General features: G+C 32.9%; 1 protein-coding gene across 2 annotated transcripts in view; it reads left to right on the top strand.

The window, feature by feature from the left end:
- LOC124947332 overlaps positions 1-23,181 on the top strand; it is a 30,065-nt gene extending 6,884 nt beyond the window's left edge. The window contains exons 3-5 of one of the 2 annotated variants that reach the window (XM_047489357.1): positions 18,213-18,476; positions 18,830-19,059; positions 19,899-23,181. In XM_047489357.1, coding sequence (XP_047345313.1) covers positions 18,213-18,476; positions 18,830-19,059; positions 19,899-20,207 — 803 coding nt within the window. In that variant the 3' untranslated portion in view covers positions 20,208-23,181. The remainder of the gene's footprint in view (positions 1-18,212; positions 18,477-18,829; positions 19,060-19,898) is intronic. The other variant, XM_047489356.1, reaches the window with a different exon arrangement.
- Positions 23,182-25,543: the final 2,362 nt, after the last annotated feature.

Below are 25,543 nucleotides of genomic sequence, written 5' to 3'. Positions count from 1 at the left end.
GAATATATGTAAGAGCATTTTTAATACTTATTATTGTACGATTCGATGCTCGAGATAATTCATTCTTTCGTAATTTTCTTTATTCTTCCATATTGATTAACTTCAACATTATGGTAAGCGTTTAAACGCGAGCCTGCAAAATCAGTCGAATTCGATAATTCACATTCGTGCCACGTGGGACGCGTTACCTTCTCAATGTAAACTTCTGTAAGTTATGCGGATTATTGCACGTCCGTGTTATGCAAATTAGCTGTCGTCTAGTGAACTTTTGCGAGATGACAAGAAAACACGCTACAGGAGGGACTCGCGTTCGTGTTTGTTTATATTGGTCCATGCTATGCTAGATACCACAACGAAACTTTACTCTCCTATCTCTATATAACCAAAATATTAACATATATATATATATATAGAGAGAGAGAGAGAGAGAGAAAGAGAGATGGCCAGAAAATATAGTTAAGCATTTTGATACGTAAATTCGACGAAAGTATCAGTCGAAAGGATTTCTGACATTTTTCGTGGACATACATACATACATACATACATACATACATACATACATACATAGTACTATATAATTCACGTATAAAAAATATATATTCCGTTGGTACATTAAAAAATATATTTATTCAGGAATATAATCTATAATCGGAGTGATTCATAATCGTTCGGTGGTGAATGATACGTGTAAATGCAGTTAATTATTTGCTTGGAGGTATCATTCAAATTTTATGAGAGATGTCATACGGAACGATTGTTCGTGTTAACATTAATTACTTCCATATGTTTCAACGATTACAATCATTTTCATTTCGTGGATTTACATACAATCAATATCGTAAAAAGTTTTGTAGCTCGATGTAGAAGCTTAAATTATTATTGAAATATTTAAAATGTGAGAATTTTAATCGTCTAATGACCATCAGAAGAATTTCTATCTCTCTCTTTTTTTCTCTCTCTCTCTCTCTCTCTCATGGTCGATAAACCTGACGTGTAAAAAAAAGAAAAAAAAAAATAAAAACCCGGAATAAAGAATGAAATAAAGGAGAAAATCAAGGAAAACGTGTTCTCGGTATAATACGTGTTGTTGGCGATGACTAATAATAATTGGAGATAATAAAAATATTCCCTTTTGGGATTCTTTGTTCCTCTCTCTGTTTTCTGCGTTCCTTTCTCCGTTCGTTGCTGACTGACTCTTCTTGTCTCGTGTTGTTGATATATATATATATATAGAGAGAGAGAGAGAGAGATAGAAAAAGAGAACGAAGGAAGAGAGAAACGAAACTCGACAGGACGAATTTATTATTCGCGGACGCGTGCTCGATGTCGTTCGCAGAAACAATAGAGAAAACGAGGAAGCGCGGAGAGGTCCGTCTCGTTGAAGGACCACTTTCGACTGTCGATCTCGTGTTTGCTGGGTCGACCTTTAAGGCCTCTTCAGATCGTTGTCACGTTTACCGCGTACCGCGTTTCGGGAAACTGGCATGAACGATGGCTGACGTTAATCCGACCATTTACCTTCAACGAGTTTCCCTCGATCTCTTACTCTCACTCTCTCTCTCTCTCTCTCTCTCTCTCTCTCTCTCTCTTTGTCTCTCTTTCTCTCTCGCTCGTTCTCTGTCATTTTCTCTATCCTACACCCACCCTAACCTCTCTCTCTCTCTCTCTCTCTCTCTCTCTCTCTCTGTCTCTCTTTGTCTCTCTTTGTAAATCTATCCGCTTAGGAATTATCTTCGAGGAACTTCGCAGCTATTCGTGATCTTCGTCTTAATATTGATCGACGGTAAATCAATCTTTAATATTATTTTCTTGGCTTTAATTCCATAAGATTTTAGATTGATAATGTTTTATATATTTTGTCGTATAATTTTGTAAATAATTCTTATATTTTTTTCTTTCTTTCTTTTTTCTTTTTTTTTCTTTTTTTCCTTGAGAAATGTCTAGATATTCAAAGTAATTGGATCGTTGAGAAAAATTTAATTTGTTAATTATTCGTATATGTATCTTTACGTATATTTACGTATATGTAAAAGTTACGTTAACGTTTAATAAAAAAAAAATTTTAATAAAAACGTTTGATAAAAGACGTTTAACGATAATAAAAAAGGAATTTTTTTTAATTTTCGAAAGGAGCCATTTGACCAAATGTTTATGGTTTATTTAATTTTTATATTTATCGATTCACTATTATTTTTTGTTTCATAGATGATGGAAGAAAAATATTGGCAGGAATCTTTCGAAAATATTTTCATCAAAATAATATTGATCGAGATCTGATCGTCATCGGATCATTCAGTCAATAAAATCCTTCGTATTATATTTACGTTTCTCGAATCGTAGGTCTGTTGATGACAGATAGAAAAAGATATGAGACCCGCGTGCATTCGGTCGGATTTATTCTCTTACACAGGGCATATACACGCTACAAAACTCACTCGTAGCGCGAACGTGCGAACGATCATTCGCGTGTGAACATGTATAACTCGTAAGCATGCGCTTGCGCGAACACGCGTGACATGTACGCAAGCTTTTGACCTCGATCGTCGGTGCGTTAATGATACTTTTCGAAAACTCATACATAGACATACGCGCTCCGATATACGCGCTTCTATTTATCTCTCCTCATCGAGGATCATCGTTTTCTGCAGCAAATTTATATTTAAAGTTCGTACGGAGGAAGGAACGAGAAGAGAAGCAGATTACAAAAAAAAAAAAAGAAAGATTTCAATTGCGGTAAAAAATGATTAAAAAAAAATAAAAAAATAAAAAAATTAAAAAAAAACCCCGGAAAGAAAGGAACGAAATAAAACAGAACAGAAAAATTGTTATCATCCGCTGTCGCGCGAAGATGTCGTAATGAAAAAGTAATCAGAGACGAGATAACAAAACGATTATTATTCTTCGATTTATTTTTTAATTATCAAAACGAATACGTGTACCATCGGGTTATTAATGGCGTTCGCTGAATAAACTATGTTCGTTTCTACGCGTTTGTATCTCGTACGTTATTTTTAATTTTTACGTGAAAGAACAAGATTGATTTTATTGAGGGACGGCGAACGACCCTCCAGAAATCTGTTCTGTTACTTTCTGACCTGCCGATCGAACCTCCTCGCCCCACCCACCCTCTAAGTCTGCCCATACAATCGCCAATTTGTAATTTGTCATCGATGAATCTGCGGACAATGAAGCGTAAAGCGAGAGCTTTTTCATTGATCGACATTGTTAGTTCGATTTGCTATCCAACTTGGCCGTTCCATTGAGTGTCCCTCTATCCCTTATCCCTCATTCCTTTTAAAAAGTGGAGTCATGAGAATCTTAACTATCCATCATTTTTCTGACATGAAATAAATATCACTATGAAATGGCTAATTTATAGTTTTTCTTTTTTGTTTCTTTTTTCATTTTTTTTATCTACCAATTTTTTTTTTTTTTTTTTAAATTTCTCCTTTCTCTTCTTATTCCCTTACGAGCGAAAAGAAGTAAACGTTTTAATTCTTTCAATGATATCGTTTAACCAATGGAGAAATTATTAAATTATTTATTCAAATGAGGATCATAAACGTATTTGTTCGTACGGTAAAAAAAGTAATTTTATTTTTTTTTCAAACGCACGTTGAATAAATCAGACGTACAAAGTGATCAGGTTGTTTTTTAAAATCGAATCTACAAAGACTGAACGGAGAATGAGAAAACAATAGGAATCCTTTATTGAAAAAGTTTACATTGGTATGTTTCATTCAATTATATATATATATACAATTCTATATATGTGTATACACATACACATATATAGAAACACACATGTGATAGGGAATATGCCAGACATTTAATTTATTGTCCTGGGATTGCATAATTGAGATAATTGACAAGCTTTCCAAACGATTTACTTTTGGCTAACATAAGAAATCTAAATGAGAGCCCGGATAGTGTCGGTAAGAGAAAAAAGAAAAAAGAAGAAGAAAGAAACGGAAAGAAAGTCTTGGACAAGGGAACCATCTCGAGAGACGGGAAGAAATGGCAAAGAAGAAAAAAGAAAAAGAAAAAGAAAAGAAATTTTAAAGGTTAAAACGCGTTCCCTGGTCCAATGTTTGTACGCGCTCGTTAACGTCGTCGAGTCAAAGTCGTGGGACAATACCATGGCCACTTCGTCGTTGTCTCTCTTTTCTTCTCTTTCTCTCTCTTTTTCTCTCTCTTACCCTTTCGGTCCCCTTCATGGTTGGGCTCGTTAGTTTATAAGATCCGTGCTGGTTTCAACCCGATTCATTAATGCCAATTATTCCAGCCTGAATGTCGGAGTCGTTGCCTTTATTAAGAGAGAAAAAAATCGTCTTGAAGACTTGACGTATACTTTCGAGACTACAAGCGATCTCAAGTTTCGATTAAGATAGATCGATCGATCTCTTTGTCTCTCTCTCTCTCTCTCTCTCTCTCTCTTTTTCTTTCTTTCTTTCTTTCTTTCGTTTTTTTTGTTCTTTTATTTTTTTTTACTTCAATTGTTTAATTTCAAGACTCATTACTCGCGTCTCGTCTTTTCATGTAATCTCGACGTTGTTTAACAAATACTTCCAAACAATGAATCCAATCTAAACGGCACACGATTGTTATTTGAAATAACATTTGCCGAATCCATTTATAGGAAATTATTTTTATTAGGAAATTATGCCTTTTCAATTTTGATTTGACGTATGCACAAATATGTGTATGTATAATGATAATAAATATAATGCCGTAATAAAAAAAAAAAAAAAAAAAAAAAAAAAAATTCTAGATAATTCGATCAACATATATTATACATATCTTTTATACAATTTTAAGTATTGATTATTACCATCTGAATAAATAAGGTTAAATAAGAGATCGGATTTATTAGATACATCATAATTAAACACCTCTCACGATTATATTAATATGTATAACGTAATTATAAAGATGTATTATCTCGATGAGTTAGTAGAACGTCGCTTTTCAAAAGCACTCACGAAATCTCTTTTAATTGCACTCTCACGTACACCAAAGTTTCGCGACTCAGTTTGTTTGGAAAGAAGTTTCGACCGAAGTTTTCTATCTTCCGGCAATACGATTTTATAGAAAAAAAAGAAAAAAAAAAAAAAATAGAAGAAAAAAAAAAGAGAATAAATAAGAAAAAAAACGCGAGTATAATATCATAAAGTCAAGATTAAAAATTCTACGAAAATGATATCGCTTAAATACGCTATATTTCCATACGTCGAATTCGAATTCATTTTCCGAATGGATTTCAAAGTTTCATACTGATCGATTTCACTTTATTCGCGATTGGTCCAGGAAAAATGTCGGGGGAGGCAAAAAAAGAAGAAGTCAGAGAGAGAGGGAAAGAGAGAGAGAGAGAGAGAGAGAGAGAGAGAGAGAGAGAGAGAGGTCGATTTGAAAAGTGATGAATCAGAGATAGCTATCGACTCTCTTGATATCCTCTTCACGGACATAGAAAACCTTCTGCATCGAGAGTCTCGTCCTTAACGTAAAGATCGAATCTAGATTTAGTACTTTGGATTTCTTGAGTAGCGACACTTTCAGCCTTTCGTAGAATCGAAAAGTCCATTCTATGAATATAAAAATTTTTTTTCTCTCTTCCTCTTTTTCTCTATTTTACATTCACTATTTCTCCCGTTTTCAATTTTTATTAGATATATGTACATATCGACAATGCAACGAAGAATTTGTGATTATTGTCTTTCAAACTTTGTTCAGAGCAAAAATAGAAAAGTATTTTTTATTACGTCGACTCGTATGTAATTCGACGTTAGATTACGATATTAAATCATATTAATCTTCTAATAAAAAAAAAAAAAAAAGAAAAAAAGAAGAAAAAAAGAAAGAGAGAAAAGAAAAGAGAAAAAGAAAACGAATCAGTAAAATAATCGTATATCGATAACCGTTCCTCTAACGTCCTAAGAAATTCTTTAAACGGACATCCAGTTCCCATAAAAAATTCGTTTTATCCGATCTCATAAATACATCAGCCATACATTTCTGCGGCGATAAAAGGCCATTCTTGGTAAAACGAACGTAACCAAAAGGCACGGACGTGATATAATTCTTTCGTACAACGCGTAAGTATGGGGTAAAAGAAAAAAGGGAGGAAGGAAGAGAATAAAAAAGAAAGAAGGAAAGAGAGAGAGAGAGAGAGAGAGAGAAAGAGAGAAGACAAGAAAAAGGGACACCAAGTGAATTAAGTGGTTAAATCGCTTATCTCTTTATATATCCTCTCTCAGAAAAATCTTCGCGTGCATCAGAGGATAATCTTCGAACGTGACAGAGAGAAAGAGTATGTGAGGGAAAGAAAGAGAAAGAGAAAGAGAGAGAGAAAGAGAGAGAGAGAGAGAGAGAAGTGAAAGGAGAGAAATGAAAGAGAAGGAACGATTTGAAAACGACGGAAACTCGATGACTGAATGGCACTCGGGGATATAGTTAGATACAGGGTTATGGTAGGGTTAGAAGGAGATATAGGGACAATTGCGTCGCGGTTGGTTCTCGTTTTGAATATTGAGAGGGAGAACGCCATCGTCTCGTTCGCCTGCTTTCAGAGGCAACATTACAAGCACTAATTGTGTATTCGGGTTGTACCAATGGGACTTCATTATCCTACCGATGACGGTTCAGGGACCGTTGGAGAGACAGGTAGAACAAAAGCTTAGAAAACATAATTAAAAATGATGGACTGGACGTCAGTAGGCGTGTCTCGAAAATATTTTACAAAGATCTCGAAAAGAATTTGAAATATTGATAAGGCGAACGTTCTTCTTCTTCTTCTTCTTTTAAAAATGTTTTGTGTATGTATATATTGAAAAGCTTTATCTATAAGAATCAATGATATTTTAATTTGATATAAATAATGTATCAATTTAACCATATACGTGAAAGTATTAAAATACATTATCTACATCTTATGTCGAGTAATATCCTTTAAGGGATCATTGGTGAGTTTTCATATTACATTCAAGAACGTTGTGAATTAGAGACTATGGTAAATGATAATGTCGGTTTTGTAGTGCATTAATATCAATAATTTGCAATGCAAATTTGGAAATATTAAAGATGTAATACGATTGGGAAATCTGACATTGTTAATGAATTAATTTGAACGCATCCAATAACTTCTCCTTCATCTTCCATCTCGTACGTCTCTTATCTTTTTCGCCCTCGCACTTCCCACTTTTCATTTTTTTTTTTTCTGTCTCTCTATAGTAACGGTCGCTATCATCAGCTACCTCGTTATACAAAACGACGAACAACGGATACGGTTGTTTCTCCATTGTCGTGATTACAGTAGTCCTCCCACACTGTCATTCCATAGCAACTAGCAATTGTACTCGACTACGATTCTCGCAAAGAAATACGTATAATCGAAACAAATAAACGAAGTTGAAGTAAAAGAGTAATTAAAAAAAAAAAAAAATAAAAAAATAAAAAAAAAAAAAGGATACAATAATGATAAAAGCAAACGAAATCTTTTTCTTTTCGAATATAACTCAAAAGTCGAAGTCCGTTTAATTTTATCCATATATTACTAAAATGTATATTCGCGCAAAGAGTTATGATAATCTTGTAATATAATTAATTATGATATTTATATAACGAAGAATTATAAAATGAAATGGTTTGAACATTTTAACATTCATGTTAAATGAAAATTTCTTCCTTTATTCTTTTATTCTTTTCTTTTTTCTTCTTTTGCCAAGGACATTCCTACGCGTAGATATATGAAGTATCGTTTTTCATATTTTTAATCTTTGCTCATGCGGTTGGTACCTGAAAGTTTCGTGTCCCACGTAGCTTCAGTGATAACTAAGAGATGAGAAAAGCAATTTCGTAATGGACCGAAGGAGGGATGCCAGGCATTGATTATCTTCGCTAGGACAATAAAAGTGAGTGTACTTTATCGTGACAGAGGCTTCAAAATTTTCAACTCTTACGATAAACAACGTTTTAACAGAGAACTTCAATATTTCTATTTATTTCGAGATAAACGTTACCGACAAAGCGATGATGAAAGTCGACCGGCGTCGTCTTTATAAGTAGCTTAGATTAATTTGATGTTTTTCTTTGTCTAGAAGGAAGGAAGGAAGAAAGGAATAAAGGAAGGAAGGAAGGAAGGAAGGAAGGAAGGAAGGAAAATAGGAACGAAGGAATGAAGGGATGAATTTCAAAGTCAAATTAAAATTCAAAATGAAACGGGTAGAGAGAATGAACGAATTACATGGAAACCTTAACTTAGTTGGTTTTCTCTATATAACATAGACGTTGTTTTACAGTCGCCTTAGTGTATTGAAATTAATTATTGCGTAAGACATTAGAGCCTGTCGGATAGTAGGAGCCAATTTCTCGAGGGTCCCTTGGGGGCTTCTGCATCTGCATCGCGAGTCGCAGCTGCATCTGCAAAACAGGGTGGACGCGTGATACTAGTAGCCACGTGTTGTCGTTGGGAGCACGTAGGACGAGAAACGAGGCCGAGAGGACGATAGAAAGATAGAGAGTGTGAAGAGCGAGAGAGAGAGAGAGAGAGAGAGAGAGAGAGAAAGAGAGAGAGAGAGAGAGAGAGAGGGAGAGAGAGAGAGGCAAAGGGTCTGTTAGAGAAGAAAGGGAGGTAGAAGAGGCCTGATGAGATCTAGACAGTGGGTAAACTCGTAAGCAATTATCCGTAGAAGGATAAGGGTATGAGGAAGAAGAGAAAGAGGGAATGAAAGAGATAGAGCCGGTTGCAACGTACTCCTTGCTTATAACAGTATTCCTTATTCCTCCCGCGGGATCGTTCCCGAATTAATGCATAGCCCGTGGCTAGAATACCATGACCGATGATAGAAGGTAAGAAAGAAATAGAAAAGAGAAAGGGCTACTTTGAGAACCAATTATCGAACGAGCTCATCCCTTTGCTACTTTTCTCTTTTCTTAGATCATTCTTTTACCTTTTCATCAACCACTTTCCACTGTTCCCTTCATTCTTATCGCACTCTTTCATTACCTTCCCATTACTCGTCTACTCGATTACGATTTCACTCGACCATTTGGTCATTTTCATTTTTCCTTTCCTTTGTCCTCTCTTTTCTCTCTCTCTCCTTCTTTTTTTTCCTTTCTTTTTCCTCCTTTTTCCATCTGAACGAATTTCTTCGATGGTTGCTCGTTCATTTCGATGAAATTGCATTGTATGAATATATGTATATATATATATAAATATTTTTCTCTATTTCGATATTGCATGTATTAACGTGTGTATTATGCAATATGTTATTACATAAAACGTATGATTCTTTGTGGGACAGGAAACTTTTCAATTAGAATATCTCGATGTTAGTTATTTCGATTAATGTCGTTTGCTTTAATGTATGCTTTTTTTCTTTGTGATGTATCATATTGAAAGAATCCAAATGCATGGTTGTTGCAAATAATAGAATCTGTATTTATCTTGATTCTTTCATTTATACATATAAGTATTATGAATTAGGTGTATCTCTTTGATGTTTTCGTCATTGAGTTCAATAGATAATGAGCATTTGTTAAATACGAAGTTTCTTTATGTCTTTATGTTTCAACATTCGCTGGGTTATACACGAATAGTAATATATAAAAAATAATTAAAGTAATCTCTAATCATATTTCTATAATTTAATTTCTTTTTAATCGGACACGTGTGTTAGCTTTAAAAAAATATATTCACTTCTTAATTAATGACAAATGATAAAATAATCAATTGTAGTTTAACTAATTGTAATAAAACAGGAATGTCAATTTATTGTCTCGATTTTTAATTTATCAATTATCTTCCAATAAACGCTTGTTATCCTTGATGATGATATCTCGATTGAAATCAATGAAGAGCAATGATTTGTAGAATATTACTTACTTTAAATCATAAAAAATTTTATCGTTATAAGATATTGATGTCAATCAATATAGAGTAAAAAAGAAAGAGAAATTACTTAAGAATTTTGTTTGTCTTTTTTATTTTTCTTTTTATTTTTTTTTTTTTTTTTTTCTTTTTTGTTTAGATTAAATTCTATCTGTTTCACTTTATTACAATTAACTTATTGAAGAAGTAACGATCTCGAATCGATTGAAATTGAAACATTCAGTTATTAATCGATGAATTATAGTTTTCGTTTCAATTTTAAAATTATCTTGAACACATAAATACAAAAACAAAACGGTAAAAGAGAAAAGGCGGTAGGTGAGGGGGGAGGGTGGGAGAGGGAGGGGGGATTTCACACTTCAGTAGACGTAAATTTCATGCACGTATTCTACTCGTAAATTACAATTTAATCTATGTACGAATGCGCTACTTCATTACCAATTTAACGTCTGCGATAAATTATTAGGAAAGGAAATGTATAACATGCATATATGCATTTGGTAATATTAATAGCGAGAATGGTATCGAAGAAAATGTATAACTTCCGAATAAATTTCGAATAATTTTAATTAACATGCCGCATAGCCCTATGTGATGATATAAGAATAGAAAAATTACATGTTATATTCTTTCCTCCATCTCGATTTCTATCTTTTTCTCTTTCTTTCTCTCTGTTGATTTTTACAAAAAATTATTAATTCATTAACATGCCGCACAGCGTGATAACGTAAGAATAAAAAAATTACAAATATTAAGTTATGCGATATTATTTCTTCTATCTCTTTCTCTCTCTCTCTCTCTCTCTCTCTCTCTCTCTTTCTATCTCTCTCTCTCTCTATCTATCTATCTAGCTCTTTCACTATTGATTTTTATTAAAAAAAAAAAAAAAAAAAAAAAAAAAAAAAAAAAAAAAAAAATTAAAAAAAAGAAAAATAAAAAAAAAATAAAAAAGAAAAAAAAGAAAAAGAAAAAATCTGTAACATCCACCGAACGAACGTATATGAATACGTAAGTATGAGTAACAACGTTCGATCATGAAATTGAATGTAATATATCGGATCTATGTTATTCTTATTAATTCGAAAGAGGATAAAAATAAAAAAGAAAAAAAGAAAAAAAATCTATTTTTCTTTAAACCAGGACAACGTAGATAAAAAGTTTTAAGAAGAATCTCGCTTATTATGTTCTCGAGTAAGTTAGAATAAGAGTACCGTTTTTCTTTCTCGGTAGATGATGCGCAAGCGTTAGTTAACAACGTTTCTCGTGCAGCTGGTTAGCTGAATTAAAAAAAATGTGCTTGCGTAGGACAAAGAGGAGAAATAATACTCGCGCGTTTTATAGTAGTTGTGGAAGAGTAAATGGAATACGCGTACATATCAGTGAGTTTAGTGTGAGAGTGGCGTTAAAGTGTCTTCTTGACGAGTCCCGCAACGTCTTAGTAAGAACAAGAAACAAGAAGAAGATATGGCGACTGACCACTTGACTTCCTGACCCGCCCACATCTCTCGTAAACCACTAGACACCAGCACTGGTAGAATACGAGCATAGCCTTTCAACAAACGATTACGAAATTTCGGCCAATTTGCGTCAATAAAATCTCCCTCTCTCTTTCTCTCTCTCTCTCTCTCTCTCCCTCTCTCTCTCTCTCCCTCTCTCTCTTTTTCTCTGTCTCTCTTAATCCCTTTTTCTCTTTGTCTCTTATTGAAGCTGACGACGCTCGAAGCGTTCGCGTACTCTCTCTTTTTCTCTTTCTCTCTATTTCTTTTTCTTTTTGTCTTTCACCGGAACTGACGACGCTTGAAGCGTTCACGTCGCTTCGAAAACGAACAAACTTGAAACCTTGGAAATTGATTTTGCTCGAATATATTTTGGAACATTTAAAAAAAGAGAAAAAAAAAACAAAGAAAGGAAAAGAAAAAGGAGAAACAAAAACAGAGAAAGGTGAAAAAAATATAAAAAGAGAGATAAAAACAAAATTACTGAATAAAGAGATAGAGAGAGAGAGAGAGAGAGAGAGAGAGAGACACCCACATAGTAATTTATCGATTACTATTCATTAACTTATTTTACCAATGAAATTTCAAAGAAATTTCACATTTCTCTTTACAAAGAATACGTATAGTACGTAGATGAGATAAATGATAAGCTTTAATCACGGCTGATTTGACTGGTTCGTAAAAGCTCACGAATAAAATGAAAAAAGAGAAAATGAATCGACTGGCGCTATCGAGTCCCACATTTTTCGTATTCAACGGGCAACCATCGATTAAACGCTATCATTAGAGTTAACGTAAAAAAGTTGAGATCGCTTCTACTCGATCGGAATATTCAGTGAAGAAGAAGAGAGAAAGAAAGAGAGAGAGAGAGAAAGAGAGAGAGAGAGAGAAAGAGAATGAAAAGGGAAGGTAGAGAATGCACAAGGGAAAGGCAAAACAAGAAAGAGAGAGATATCGTGATAAGCTATCGCGTATTCAACGAATGGGTTCGTTTGTAAAAAATGGCTCGTGGCGACGAGAACACGAGATTCCAATCGCATTCGAACTAAAAAAAGAAGATCAAGAGGGAAAGGTTAGGATCAAGCAGGAACGCATGGAAAGCAAATTGTTGGAACGCGCGACGATAGCAAGTGAACGGAATAAACGTGCTACCCTCGTACTCTACTACCCTCTCTCTTTCTCTTTCTCTCTCTCTCTCTCTCTCTCTCTCTCTTTCATTCTTCTTCCCTCTCTCTTCTACCCTCATTCCCCCACTCTAGTTCTCTCGTAACCTATCGCTTTTCGTTGTACTATACGTCAACGCTCGAGAACTACGTACATAAATATATACATACATACATACATACTGAGACCTCAAACGATCAAAGCAACGAGTTCTCCGTCGCTCTTTCTCTTTCGCCGAATTTATTGGTCGATTAATTAGCGAACAAATAACACCGTTAACAGTGGTTACCCGTAGCACTATAGTTGCACTCGTATTTGACCTAGCTAGGCGTAAACTGGGAGGGAAGAAAAAAAAATGCGAAAAAGAGAGAGAGAGAGAGAGAGAGAGAGAGAAAGAGAGAGAAGAAGAAGAAAAGAAAAAGAAAAGAAAAGAAAGGAGAAACTTTGCGTGAAATTGTTGTATCATGATGGTGTACATACGTAAGTACGTATGTATGTATGTATGTATGTATGTATGTATATATTTATATATATATGCACGTACGTTCATATCACACATATATAGATAAATAATACTCTAACGTATAAAGAATCACGATAATGTAATTTTCTTTTTTCATATTGTGATAATTTATTGATATTAATGAACACATTTTTTAAAATTCGACGAAGAAGCGGCATATTATATATGCTTAATTATTTTCCACGTTTTTACATCCACTTTTACCCTCGATTCGTTAAACTCAACAACGTTTGCGAAGGAAAAGTTTGAAGAACTTTCATAAAACGAACTTAAATTATCTCGGACCGTTTTCTCGCATGATCTCACCACATCAAGGATCTTATTATTACTAATCTTTTCTTTCTTTCTTTCTTTCTTCTACTTTCTTCTGTTTTTCTTTTTTTTTTTTTGAAATCTTTCCGCGAACGAACCGTCGATCGTTATGTATTTATTTACATATGTACGTGTTATACATTATTGCGTATAATCAATCTTTATAAACATCAAGTAAATGTTATTTACAAAATGAAAACATTATTTGTACATTGAAAATTTAGATTCAATCGTATACGAGGCCTCGTTCAAGTACGATATTAACTTTCAATATCAAAGCATCAAAGTATATCATTTTAAGGAAATGAAGCAAATCAAAATCCTTTATATTTTAAAGATTCTCAATAGTCTTGTCGCATTAGTATCTACCTTTAATGAAGAAACGATTCGAAGCTTCTCATTCATTCAGTCTCTCTCTTTCTCTCTTTCTTCCTCTATTCATCTCTTTTAGTATAACGCCAGAGTAAACGCGACAGGAAGGTGGATCGCGTTGGAGAACCATTGTCTTTCGTCCTCTGGCCCGTCGCGTGGCATATTAATTAATCTGGTGATTATTAAACTAATTGCCAGCGTAATTGGTACGCCAAGAACCCATCTACTGTTCCGAACAGAGATAGAAAGTGAAGAAGATAGAATAGAAGAAAAGAGAAAGAAAGAATGATCAAATTAAAAAGAAAGATAAAGACTATATATAAAGAAAGAAAGAAAGAAAAAGAGAGAGAGAGAGAGAAAGAGAGAGAGAGAGAGAGAGAGAGAGAGAAGATAAGCAAAATGCTTGTCTTCAGAATTTTCGAATTGGATGGATGGAATAAAGAAGAGATAAAAAAAGTAAAATAATTTGTCGTTGGCTTATATAATAAATATATTCAGAGTTTTCTTCTCTTTCAAGTAAAACAATTAATTATGAACGGTAATCGATGCAACGATCATTATCCTCACCAAACTAGTACTTAGTTTGTAAAATAAAGAGTATAATATTTAATACATAACTTTTAATAAGCCGTATAGTTTTACTTTACTAATAGTGGAATTAAGTTTAACGCCGAATATGATCTATTTCGAACTTCGTTTAAGTACTTTGAACGGAACGTGAATGTGTAATTATAACGATTATCGAGAATAAAGTGAACAGAGGAAATTGAGCAAGTAAATAACATGTATACATACATACGAGAACATAAATTACAGAAAGAGATAGTAAAACGAGAACGCTCTTTGTCCTTTTAATCCGAGAATTTTTTGTATAATACACAATTGCGAGAAACGTAATAATTTCTTTGACATTATTTTGTATAAAAATATTCTAAAAAATAATGTAGATCCATATTACGTAGCGTATTTCGTCATAGACAAAATGATAAAAAAAAAAAAAAAGGAGAAAAAAGAAAGGAAAGATTAATTTAACGAACGACGATGATGAATCAACTCTTTTTTTTTTTGTTTTTTTCTCTCTGCTTTTTTTTCGCTTTTTTTATTATTTTTTTTTTATTTATTTATTTTTCATTAATAACAGTTATTTTAAATAACAGGCAAATGTAGAAAAAAAAATCTTTTGTATCAATTTTCACATATTCGATAACACTTTTTTTCTTATTTTATTGCAAACCAATAAAATAAATACTGCACAATGCGTTATACAATACAAATCAGGAATACATACTGCTCTCGGTTGAGTCTACAATATTTGCTAGTTTCGACAATTACGTTAATTGGAAAACGACTTGATGCAGAAGAGTCTAACGCTTATAGCTGTTAATACAAACGATATATTGCATTAGATACATAATGTGTTTGTATACATACAGTTTCGTGTACGAACTATTATTTATCTTGATCATTACAACGTTAATTGAATCGTAATATATAAATAATCACGGAGGAGATATATATATATATATATATATGAATGAGTTGTATTGCGTTTATAATATCTTCTATAGAAGATAATGGCCGAGTAGATGATAAATAAAACATATTAACCATTTTCGTATTTTTGAGTGACGTGTAAACATCAATCTTGGGGGGGTGGTTGGCAGGTTTATTAATTTATCAAAATGAACTTCCAAATATAGTATATGTTTCCGTACACCCTAAGGACTTTGTAACGGAGCTAAAGCTGGAAGGGGGTGGACCCTATTGTATCGCAGTTAACTACCGCCTGTACTAACACAAAGGTCCTGAAAAGGCAACGAATTATTTAAAAACTCTCGTTATTGTTCCGCGAAGCCTCTGGTCAAATTACCACCAAACCATAGGGAATTCAGTGTAGTATCATCATAAGAATGGGCCACTGTACTAGTAAATACGGTATCACGAAAGAAACCTATTATAAAAGCCTCTTCATCTTCTATCCTTTTGTTTTGGAAAATTCTGCTGTTGGTTATTATCGAATCACAAAGTACGGAAGCATTTATAAACAGTAAAAGTACCTTTGGTTAATTATTGCAGAGCAATTATTCTGTATCTTTGTCTATTCGCTAAGACGAAAATATGACCGATTGGGATTATAACGTTGTATCAACGAGAAATAATGAAATAATATAATTACGTCCTTATTTACACTTTTTCGAATAATTATATGTGTTACGTAGATATAAATGCGTTTTTCTATGTACATTGCCAATAATTTAACTATGAAACGATATGAAATTGGGACGGAGGGGGGGGGATAATTTTTTTACTTTTATATTCTCGGCAAAAGAGAAAAAAAATATCGGGGTGAAAAGATCTTAACGAAAAGTGTTATGAACGTATAAATAATTCAACAAAGTTTCAACCAATTTTCTTGTCGAATAACAAGCAAAAAATATTTTGCATTCTATCGATCGCTATAGAACACCAACCGGGAAAGATCTTAATGAATGTTTGCTGCAACACAACCTCTCTCAACTCTCGAACCAACATTTCGTTCCACCGTTCGTTGGTCTTTCCCTCTTTTGCATTTTATACTCTGCGCAACACGCTTCGACCCGTTGAATACACGATTTCGACGGCGATAATTACACGTACGGTTGGTTAAACGAATATTTTTAATTACGACGATGTTTGCGGCAATCGCTGAATGACGATTGGTCCACAATAAATGCATTAATATTCTTCCATCGTACGATCGATCGAAGTAAATGATTATGAATAAAAATTCATATTATTTTTAATCCCATATTTCTTTCTTTTTCTCTCATATTTGGACTTTTCATTCGATCATCCTACGAATATTTTCGTATAAGATTGAATTCATTAATTGTCAATTATATCTAAACGAACGTTCGAACGTGCGACATTCGAAGTTAACAAAGTGAAATATAAAAATAAGAGACATTCATTTTATCAATAAATCGGATATTGTTATTGATATTTGTTAATATTTTTTTTTCTTTTTCTTTTTTCTTTTTTTTCTTTTTCTCTTTTTTTTTTCTTTTTCTTTTTCTTTTTATCATTTACTCTTCGTACATTGATGTTTATTAATCGAGATCTAGAGCTTTCTAATTTCGTTATAGGAAATTTCCGCATATTGAATTTTTCCAAAACGAGGGATGGAAATAATTCTCACAAGTGGGGCGATACGCTTGAAAAAGTAGCTCGAGTAGGTCTCGTTAAAATTCTCAAATCGCAGAAAAACGCGGATGCAATCATTCACGAACTAACCGTATTTTCGTTTCCACATTTGCATCGGTCAGTGCGTTTTAGTAAACGTTATAATATTGTAGTAGGAGCTTTATGCTCGAACGCCTATCACCAATCTCGGTCGGTTTAACATAAACGTTTTCAAGAGATTCTGCGATCGTATAACGGATTAATAATGGAAACATTTACAAAATAATAACGTAAAAGCATCTACAAAAGTCTACGTGTACGTAGTAAAATATTCTCTCGCATGTACTATTACTTGTGTAAGATTCTCATTAACCTATTTGTTTAATGTTTTTTTTTCACTTTTTTGCCTTGTACTCGTAAGGAGTATAAATAATTGTCATGTGAAGAAGGACATTTTCAGAGAAATGAGAAAGAAAAATGTAAAATATTATATAAGATTTTAGGAGAAAAATAATTAACAAATTTAATCGGTCATTAAATCAATTTTCACATTGCCAATTGAAATGACGGAAGAAATTAGATTCGATCGATTATTATAATCCTCGAAAAGTAGACGAATTTAAAGACATTTAAATCATAAATATGATTCAAGATAATAACAACGATAATTATGGAAGTGTTTTAAATCATACGTTATTCGTAGTTTTAAGATATTTTGATTAATATAATTAAAATTATTTTATACATTTGAAAAATTATTTTTCATTATAATGACAAATAGAAGAAAGGTAAGTGGATAGGTATATTCTTGAGAAATAACCTTTTCATGTAATTTTAATTGCAATCAATTGAAATCAGAAATTGGACATTAATCGTAAGTTAAACGCATTGCTGTAATTTAACATATGTAGATTACTTTCCTAATTACCTTTATAATTCATGTCTATATATATGAAATTATCAATAAAAATTATATCGAAATGATGATTAATATCTAACGTTAAATGTTATTGTATCGAGCGTCGTTTCAAATATTAAATACGAATAATTTGAAAGAAATATATGGAAACAAGGTATTTATTGAAATATTGAGTAACATAATGTTTCGTATGAACGAACGTACAGAGATTATAGTCGTAAATATCGTTTTATTAAAAGATCGTCTAGAGTAACGATCGTTCGAATTGTTGCACCGCATGTTATTGAAAGGATTTTCACGAGTTGACTCAGAACAAATTCGGCTATATTTTTCACGCACGAGCGGATAATAATTCTCGCATGTTATCGATTATTTCAGGACAGGATCCAAAAATAGTGAGATTGGACGTGCCAACGATTGCGGATCCAAGATGGGAAGAAGTCACCTTGCAGTGCGAGTACGATCTAGGTGGTAAAGATCTTTATTCGGTGAAATGGTTCAAGGATGAAGTCGAATTCTTCAGATTTATGCCAAGCTCTACTCCAGTTAGCGAATATTTTCCCATCGAAGGCATAGTCGTGGATATTGCTCAAAGTAATGGACGACAAGTTAAGTTACTGGGACAATCGAACAATCGCGGAGGTATGCAATTGAATTATTTAAAATGAAAGGATTATATTTTTCGTTTTCTTTAATAATATATTCGATAGAAATGTAAAAGACAGTTTCAATTTTTCTTTGATTTTCGATCATATACTTAAGTTTATCAGTTTCACTTCTATTCCTTTATATTCATTATTTATATTAATTAATAATGTAGATATTTTTTTAAAGTAAACGATCAATATATATATGAATATTTCGATCGGTATAAATAATTATATTTTTGGATTTACATGACTATGTATTATGTACCGATATTTTATTACAAATGAAAAAGAAATGATGACATGTCGGAGATTAAAAATAAGATATGACTTTTCTGAAATCGACAGAAAGAATAAATCTTGCCGGATCTTATGGATGCGAGGTGTCTTCGGAGGCTCCGAGTTTTCGTATGACATATGCCGAGGCAAATATGAGCGTCGCAGTGCTACCGACAAAACCGCCTGTTCTTGACGGATTTCGACCTTATTACGAGATCGGTGAGGTTCTTGAAGTAGCGTGCACATCTGCATTGAGTTACCCATCAGCAGTGCTAACCTTTATTCTCAATGGCAAGGAGGTGAGTCAAGCGTAATTAATATCTAAATAAAGTGTAGGTCTTAGAAAAATGCGAATTACATGGTTATGCGTGTACGTGTTTTAGGAGAAAAAGACTTATGCCCGGGGGGGGGGGGGGGAAAGAAAGTATTTGATAAGTTTAAAGGCCTTAGAAAATGAGTGAAATCACGAGAATGTATTTTCGGAGAAAGTTCGAAGATACATAAAATTATCGTAAAATAGATATATTAGCTATGTTCGAACCTGCTTATCTCTCTTATCGCTTCACAAATAACTTCATCCCTTTGCTCTATTCGAGGGAAACAGATACGATTTTTCATGTTACGCTTTAAGCACCGCAATTACCTTTGGCGTATTGCCAAAGTACCTAAATCTAACGTGATTTGTGCACAATTGCAATTTCCATTGCACCCATCCAATGGCATACTTTACTACTGTACATCTATATCCTCTCGTAACAATGTCATAAATTTTCAATCGACCTAAAACCACAACATTGATATTCTGAATATATTTATAATTCTTCTATATATATATGTAAATATATGTAATCCTTTATTTCTCTTTTGTTTTAATCAAGTAAATTAACGAGATTGGAATTATTATTATTGATCCTATCGTTCATCGTGTTTAAAATTTTTCTTAAAGATTATTCCGATTGTTTTCTGAGAGAAAGAAAGAGAGAGAGAAAGAGAGGGAGAGAGAGAGAGAGAGAGATTTCTTTTTTCTTTTTCGTTTAATTTTCTTTTTCAATTTTACTTTTTTTTCTCTCTCTCTCTCTCTCTCTCTCTCTTTCCGGTTATAAGATATATAGCATTGTGATTTTTATCTCGAAAACAGGTAGACAGAGCGAAAACGACGTATTTACCAATTACTGGATACAACGAAGAGATCCTGATATCAGTCTCACGATTGAGTTTCTCTATGCGTTTGGAACGGCAACACTTTCCTGGAGGAACTCTTCACTTGGTCTGTCAATCTTCCTTACCAGACATACCGAACGTACGAGCCTTCAAGACAGAAAAAACTGCTACGTTAGCGGCGAGTAATCAAAGACTCGCTCAAGAAGCTCCGAAGTCGGCTTCGAGTACAATTCTCGTCCCTTCGTTCACAATGCTATTGTGCTTCCTCCGAATTAGTTGGAATTAGCTTGATTGGTCGATCGATCGATTGTACTTGGTACTTTGAGTTTTAAGATTGAAAGATCTATCGAAACATTTCCTGATCGATCATTCTTGATCGATCTATGTCTCTACCGTGATAACTTCTCTCGTTTGTGTCTAATATCGTGCTAATCAAAATCGAATTCACGATGCTTCTTGTTCTTAGTAATCGTCGCGAATATAATAATATTCTCTATTAAAAATTAGTGAACCAAATGAAAATGTGTTTTATTTTTAAGGTCGTACGTTTTATTGATTCTTTATACAAAAATATGCTATCGGGGAAATAATAATAATAATAATAATAATAATAATGATAATAATAATTATAAAAACAAAAAACAAGAAATCCAATTACGGAGAAACGTCAAAATTATTCGAACCGTTGAAAATAACTTACGAAATAATCATTATTTTGTAATATTTATTTATTCGTTCTGATATAATCTGAGGCTAATTATTTGTATACACGAATACACAATACGGCGATAATTCGTTAATCACGGACCAAGCAATACGAGATTCAGGAATATTCATTCAATGTGCCAAAGGCATAAATTAAATCAAATTTTTGATGTTTCTCTATACTACCTTGTGCCGTGAAAGCAAATCGTAATAAATGCTATTCTAATTTGACTGCCAATACTTTTTCATTATTGCGTATTCGACCTTAGCTAGATAAATGATATGTTTATATCGGAATTTTTCAAGGTTATATCGCATCGCACATACATACCTACATATACGTTCATATTACATATATTATATAATACATATAAATATATATATATGAAAACACACACACACATACACACATAAACATCGCATACACATTACGCGCATGTATGAATAAAATGGCGAAAAGAAATAAATTAAGCCGAGAATTAAAAGAACGAAAAATGTTGTAAATAGTGTACGATTGTGCGTATAGATTTTGTCGATAATCGCGTTGAAACGAAAGTCGGAAAAAAGGAATTAGAGGAACAATGAAAGTAATTAAAAGCAAAATTTAAAAAGCAAAAATAGAAAAAGAAACGAAAAAAGAACAAAAAAAAAATATGTTTACAGATAATTAAGCGTATATTATATGAAAAAAAGAGGACGAAAAGGGGACGAAATCTCCTTTTGTTTTCGTCGAAGATTTCACACATACGAATATATATATATATATATATATATATATATATATATATATACACGTATAATGTTTATGTCGTATTCACACTTATTTTACAAGATACAAAAACCTGTCAACTTACCATCGATTGAAATGTCTGCTACCAATAAAGACGATAATATCTCATTATTAAAAAAAAAAAATAAAATAAATAAATAAATGAATAAAAAAAAAGAAAAAAAAACCGAAAAAATCAATAAAAACAAAGAGAAAAGTAAAGAAGGAATCAATGAAAAAGACCTCCGTCAATGCCTCTTTGCAATGAAGCCTCCCTTTCCAAGTGCTTTTTTCCCCCGAACTTAATTAACTCATCTCCTCTCCCATCCACCCTATTTCTCCCAAGTAATTAGCTCTATAGATTAGCGTTTGATTTATTTGTGAAGAAAGGAAGACGAAGCGCGTCAATGATTGGAGAAGTTCTAACCGCAAAGATCAGGTAGTTCGCGCACGCAACGAGGAGATAAGAATGTGGAATATTAGCAGTGATAAGGATGATAAAGAAAAGAGATAAATAAAAAACTTAAGGATGAGAGAGAGAGAGAGAGAGAGCAAAAAAGGAAAGAAACAATAAAGTCGAAAGGATTATATGAGGCCAAAGGGAAACTGCTCGTGGCCATTGCAATCCCGTCGTACTTATAAGCCGCTCAGATTCTCGAAATGAGTTAGTTTTCTCTTCCACTATGCCCTATCATTTTCCAACCCCCCCTCTCTCTCTCTCTCTCTCTCTCTCTCTTTCTGTCTGTCTTTCTCTCTCTTCTCTCTTCTCTTCACTTCTCTTATCTCTTTCTCTCTGTCTTTCTCTTTATACCTCTTTTGGATTCGATCTATCGGCGCAACTCGGCTCTTCCTTCTCCTCGACTCGATTTCCAGATTAATTAAGGATCGCTGGTTTGAAAGGACGCCCTCGAGAACCTTTAAACGAGGTCGAGTGTCCGTTTGGGAAGGCGTAACGAGCGTCGATCCGAGTCGGTTTCACGAGACACCGAACTCGATAATGACATTTTCCAACGACGAAGGTAAGTCGATCCTACCATTTCCCGTCTGCAGAGAGAGGGAGAGAGAGAGAGAAAAAGAGAGATAGCGAAAACGAAAGCGACACAAAACTACGTATAACACTCTCTCTTTCTTTTTCTCTTTCTCTATATCTCTTTTTCTCTGTCTATCTCTCTCTTTCTCTCTGTTTGTCTTTACCTTCACACTCTCTGTGTTGATGCAATTTTGCGCGATTGATAATCTGTTGGAACCGAAGGCTGTATCGAGTAGATACGCGTTCAAAAAATATACAAAAAACGAACTTATCAAAAAATTCGTGTCAGTGGCGACATGAGATCTATTTGATTCTGCTATTCGAAAGACTAACGGATATCCTGCTTTTTCGTAAAATCCCATAAAGCTGAAAATAGTGAGAGGGGGAGAGAGAGAGAAAGAGTGAGATAAAAGTAGTCCCTTCAGTTTCCTCTATAGATAGGCGTCAGTAAATAATCTTTTTCGTTATCCGCGCGAAGAATACTTAAACACGAACAGAGTTGTTTGCTTCTTTAGGATCAGTCGTGAAATTTCTCTGGCTCGTACGGTACTGTGAAATTGTTGAAAGAAAAAATTCGTGTCGTCTCTCATCATTGGAAATATGAAACACGCTTTGAATTGGTAGATGAATGACTCGGTAGGATAACGGAATCGATCCTGATCGATATCATTCCAGAATAGGAACTTTGAAGTTTTGCGAATGTACGAAATCCCACATACGTACATACATACATACATACAAAAATACACATAATGTGTGTATAGATATGGTTGAAGGAAAAGAGTAGATAAGTACGTACATACGTATATACGTGCATACATATATCGTATACGAATATAAATCAATATCAAAGGATCCTTATGTATCATCTATCCCGTTTTTTTTTTCATTTCTTTTTTTATTCGTCGTCCAATACTTTTTCTTTTTCTTTCTTTGCTTTCATATTTTTTTTTGTTTTTCTTTTTCCTTCCTTGTTCTTTTTTCTTTGTTTTTTTTTTTTTTTTTTTTTTGTTTTTGCACTCTCTTCATGGATGAACGAGTTCGTGCTTGGCCGAGCATCGCAAAAGAAAAAATTCTCTCCTACTCGAAGGTTTGATATCGTTGAATCTATTTTCTCTCTACTCGTTCAAAGAAGGACGTTTCCACAACTTTTCCATGATTTCTAGCGGTTCGATAAAACAATTGAAGTGCACGACGAGCGATTACACTCGAACAGACTTTTTCATTCGTTTTCCTATATTCGTTGTGAGATACTAAAACGCCTGTCGGCAATCACTCGACATAGAATAACCCATATAATCTTTTTTCGCTACTTCACAAAAGAGAGAGAGAGAGAGAGAGAGAGAGAGAGAAGAGAAATAACCGATCGGTCTTACCGATGTCGTTCTAGTCATTCTTCTATCGTTCTGGATCGAGAAATCGTCGAGTGTTTTCTGTGTGGGTGATGTAGTTACGTTGTGATATCCGTTCTTTCCGAGTTGTAAAAGTAAACTTTATATATTGTACTTATACTAACTTATCGAGCATTTTATCGTAAACATACAAACACATTTTACCGATGTTACTTGCCTGTATAGAAAAGTGCGACATCGAAGAACTACTATCCCGTGTATACGTATTAAAGATTTATTTATGTGTATGCGTGCATGTACTTCGCTAAGGTATATCGAAAATTGATACGAAATCGATATAACCTACTGCATTTCGTAAACGCATCGGTAGTTAATATTACTTGGAAAATTCAAACGTTCGATCTTCGTTAAGCGTTTATGGTAATTTTAATAGTTTCGCAGTTTGAAGATTTTCTAATTTTCTTCATAAAACTAACGATCATTATTATGTTCCATCATTGAATTGTTTCTTGTCATACGATTTATATTTCTTTAGTTTTGTTATCAACGTAAATAATAATAAATCATGTTTGCATTGATTTATATGATCACATTAAAATATTTAGTTAATCGCATTTGGTATTCATTTATCAATCACTGTAGATATATTAAATGATCGTGATACATAAAATTATGATTCAACATACAGAAATTGCCGAATGTTTTGTACGATTGCGATTCATTTACATTTAGTTTGGATACAATAATATCGCAGAATAATATTATTAAAGGTCTCATTTTTGAAATAGTATTATAATAATATGCAATATGTAATATCGTATCAAAACTATAATAGTAATGACCATTGAGAGAAATACACATTTCAGATATATAATATGTGAAATCAATAATTAATAATTAATAATCATGAAGAAAAGAAAATAAACAAGAAATATTTTATGTAAATGATATTCTAATCGATTGAGAATGATTTAGAAATTTTTTTTCCACTTTTATTATTTAGAAAATAACATTTAATCGAATTCATAAACAAATAAAAGAATTTTATTCGATAAAGTTTTTATTAAATTTCACGAGATATTGTATTCTGGAATAATATTATCGTCAAATTAAAACTTTATTAAACTATCATAAATTGATGATGTTAACGTTAACAAATTTATCTACGATTTCCCAGTTAATTCATATGTCAATAATGGAACGTAATGAATCCTTCTAACAGCGTACCGACATATATAATATTTGCGAAACAACGTGTACAACGAGTTATAATTTTAAGCACCATTGCACTGTCGAAAGAGATAAATTTATAAAACAATTTTGGCTTGAAATATTTATAAAATAAAAACAAGATATTATCCTTTGATCAATTTATTAAAAATTGTCTTGAAAAGGAAATATGGTTTTTGTCGTTTTTCTTCTTTTTTGTTTTTTTTTTTTTTTTCTTTTCTTTTTTTTTCTTCTTTTTATCGAAAAATTATAAAATAAACGTTTCATTGTTAATCCCAGCATTGTAGAGATTATTCATTCATTGAAAACATTATAAAGGTATCGATGAGTAAACCATAGAATCAAATTGTTTGTTTTAATCGTACAATTGAGAAATATCTTTTATTCCTTTTTTTATCTTTCTTCATTAATTTTTGGCAAACATGTTAAAATATATATAGTAAACATGTTAGTTACAGAAAAACACATGAGATATTCCTATTTCAATGTAAAATCTCGTGAACGCAATATTCACATAGGACTCTTGTGGCTGGTAA

Source organism: Vespa velutina, chromosome 2, assembly GCF_912470025.1.
Source record: "Vespa velutina chromosome 2, iVesVel2.1, whole genome shotgun sequence".
Lineage (NCBI taxonomy): Eukaryota > Metazoa > Arthropoda > Insecta > Hymenoptera > Vespidae > Vespa > Vespa velutina.
The sequence above is the reverse complement of the archived record's forward strand: the minus strand, read 5'-3'. Positions and strand labels throughout refer to the sequence as shown.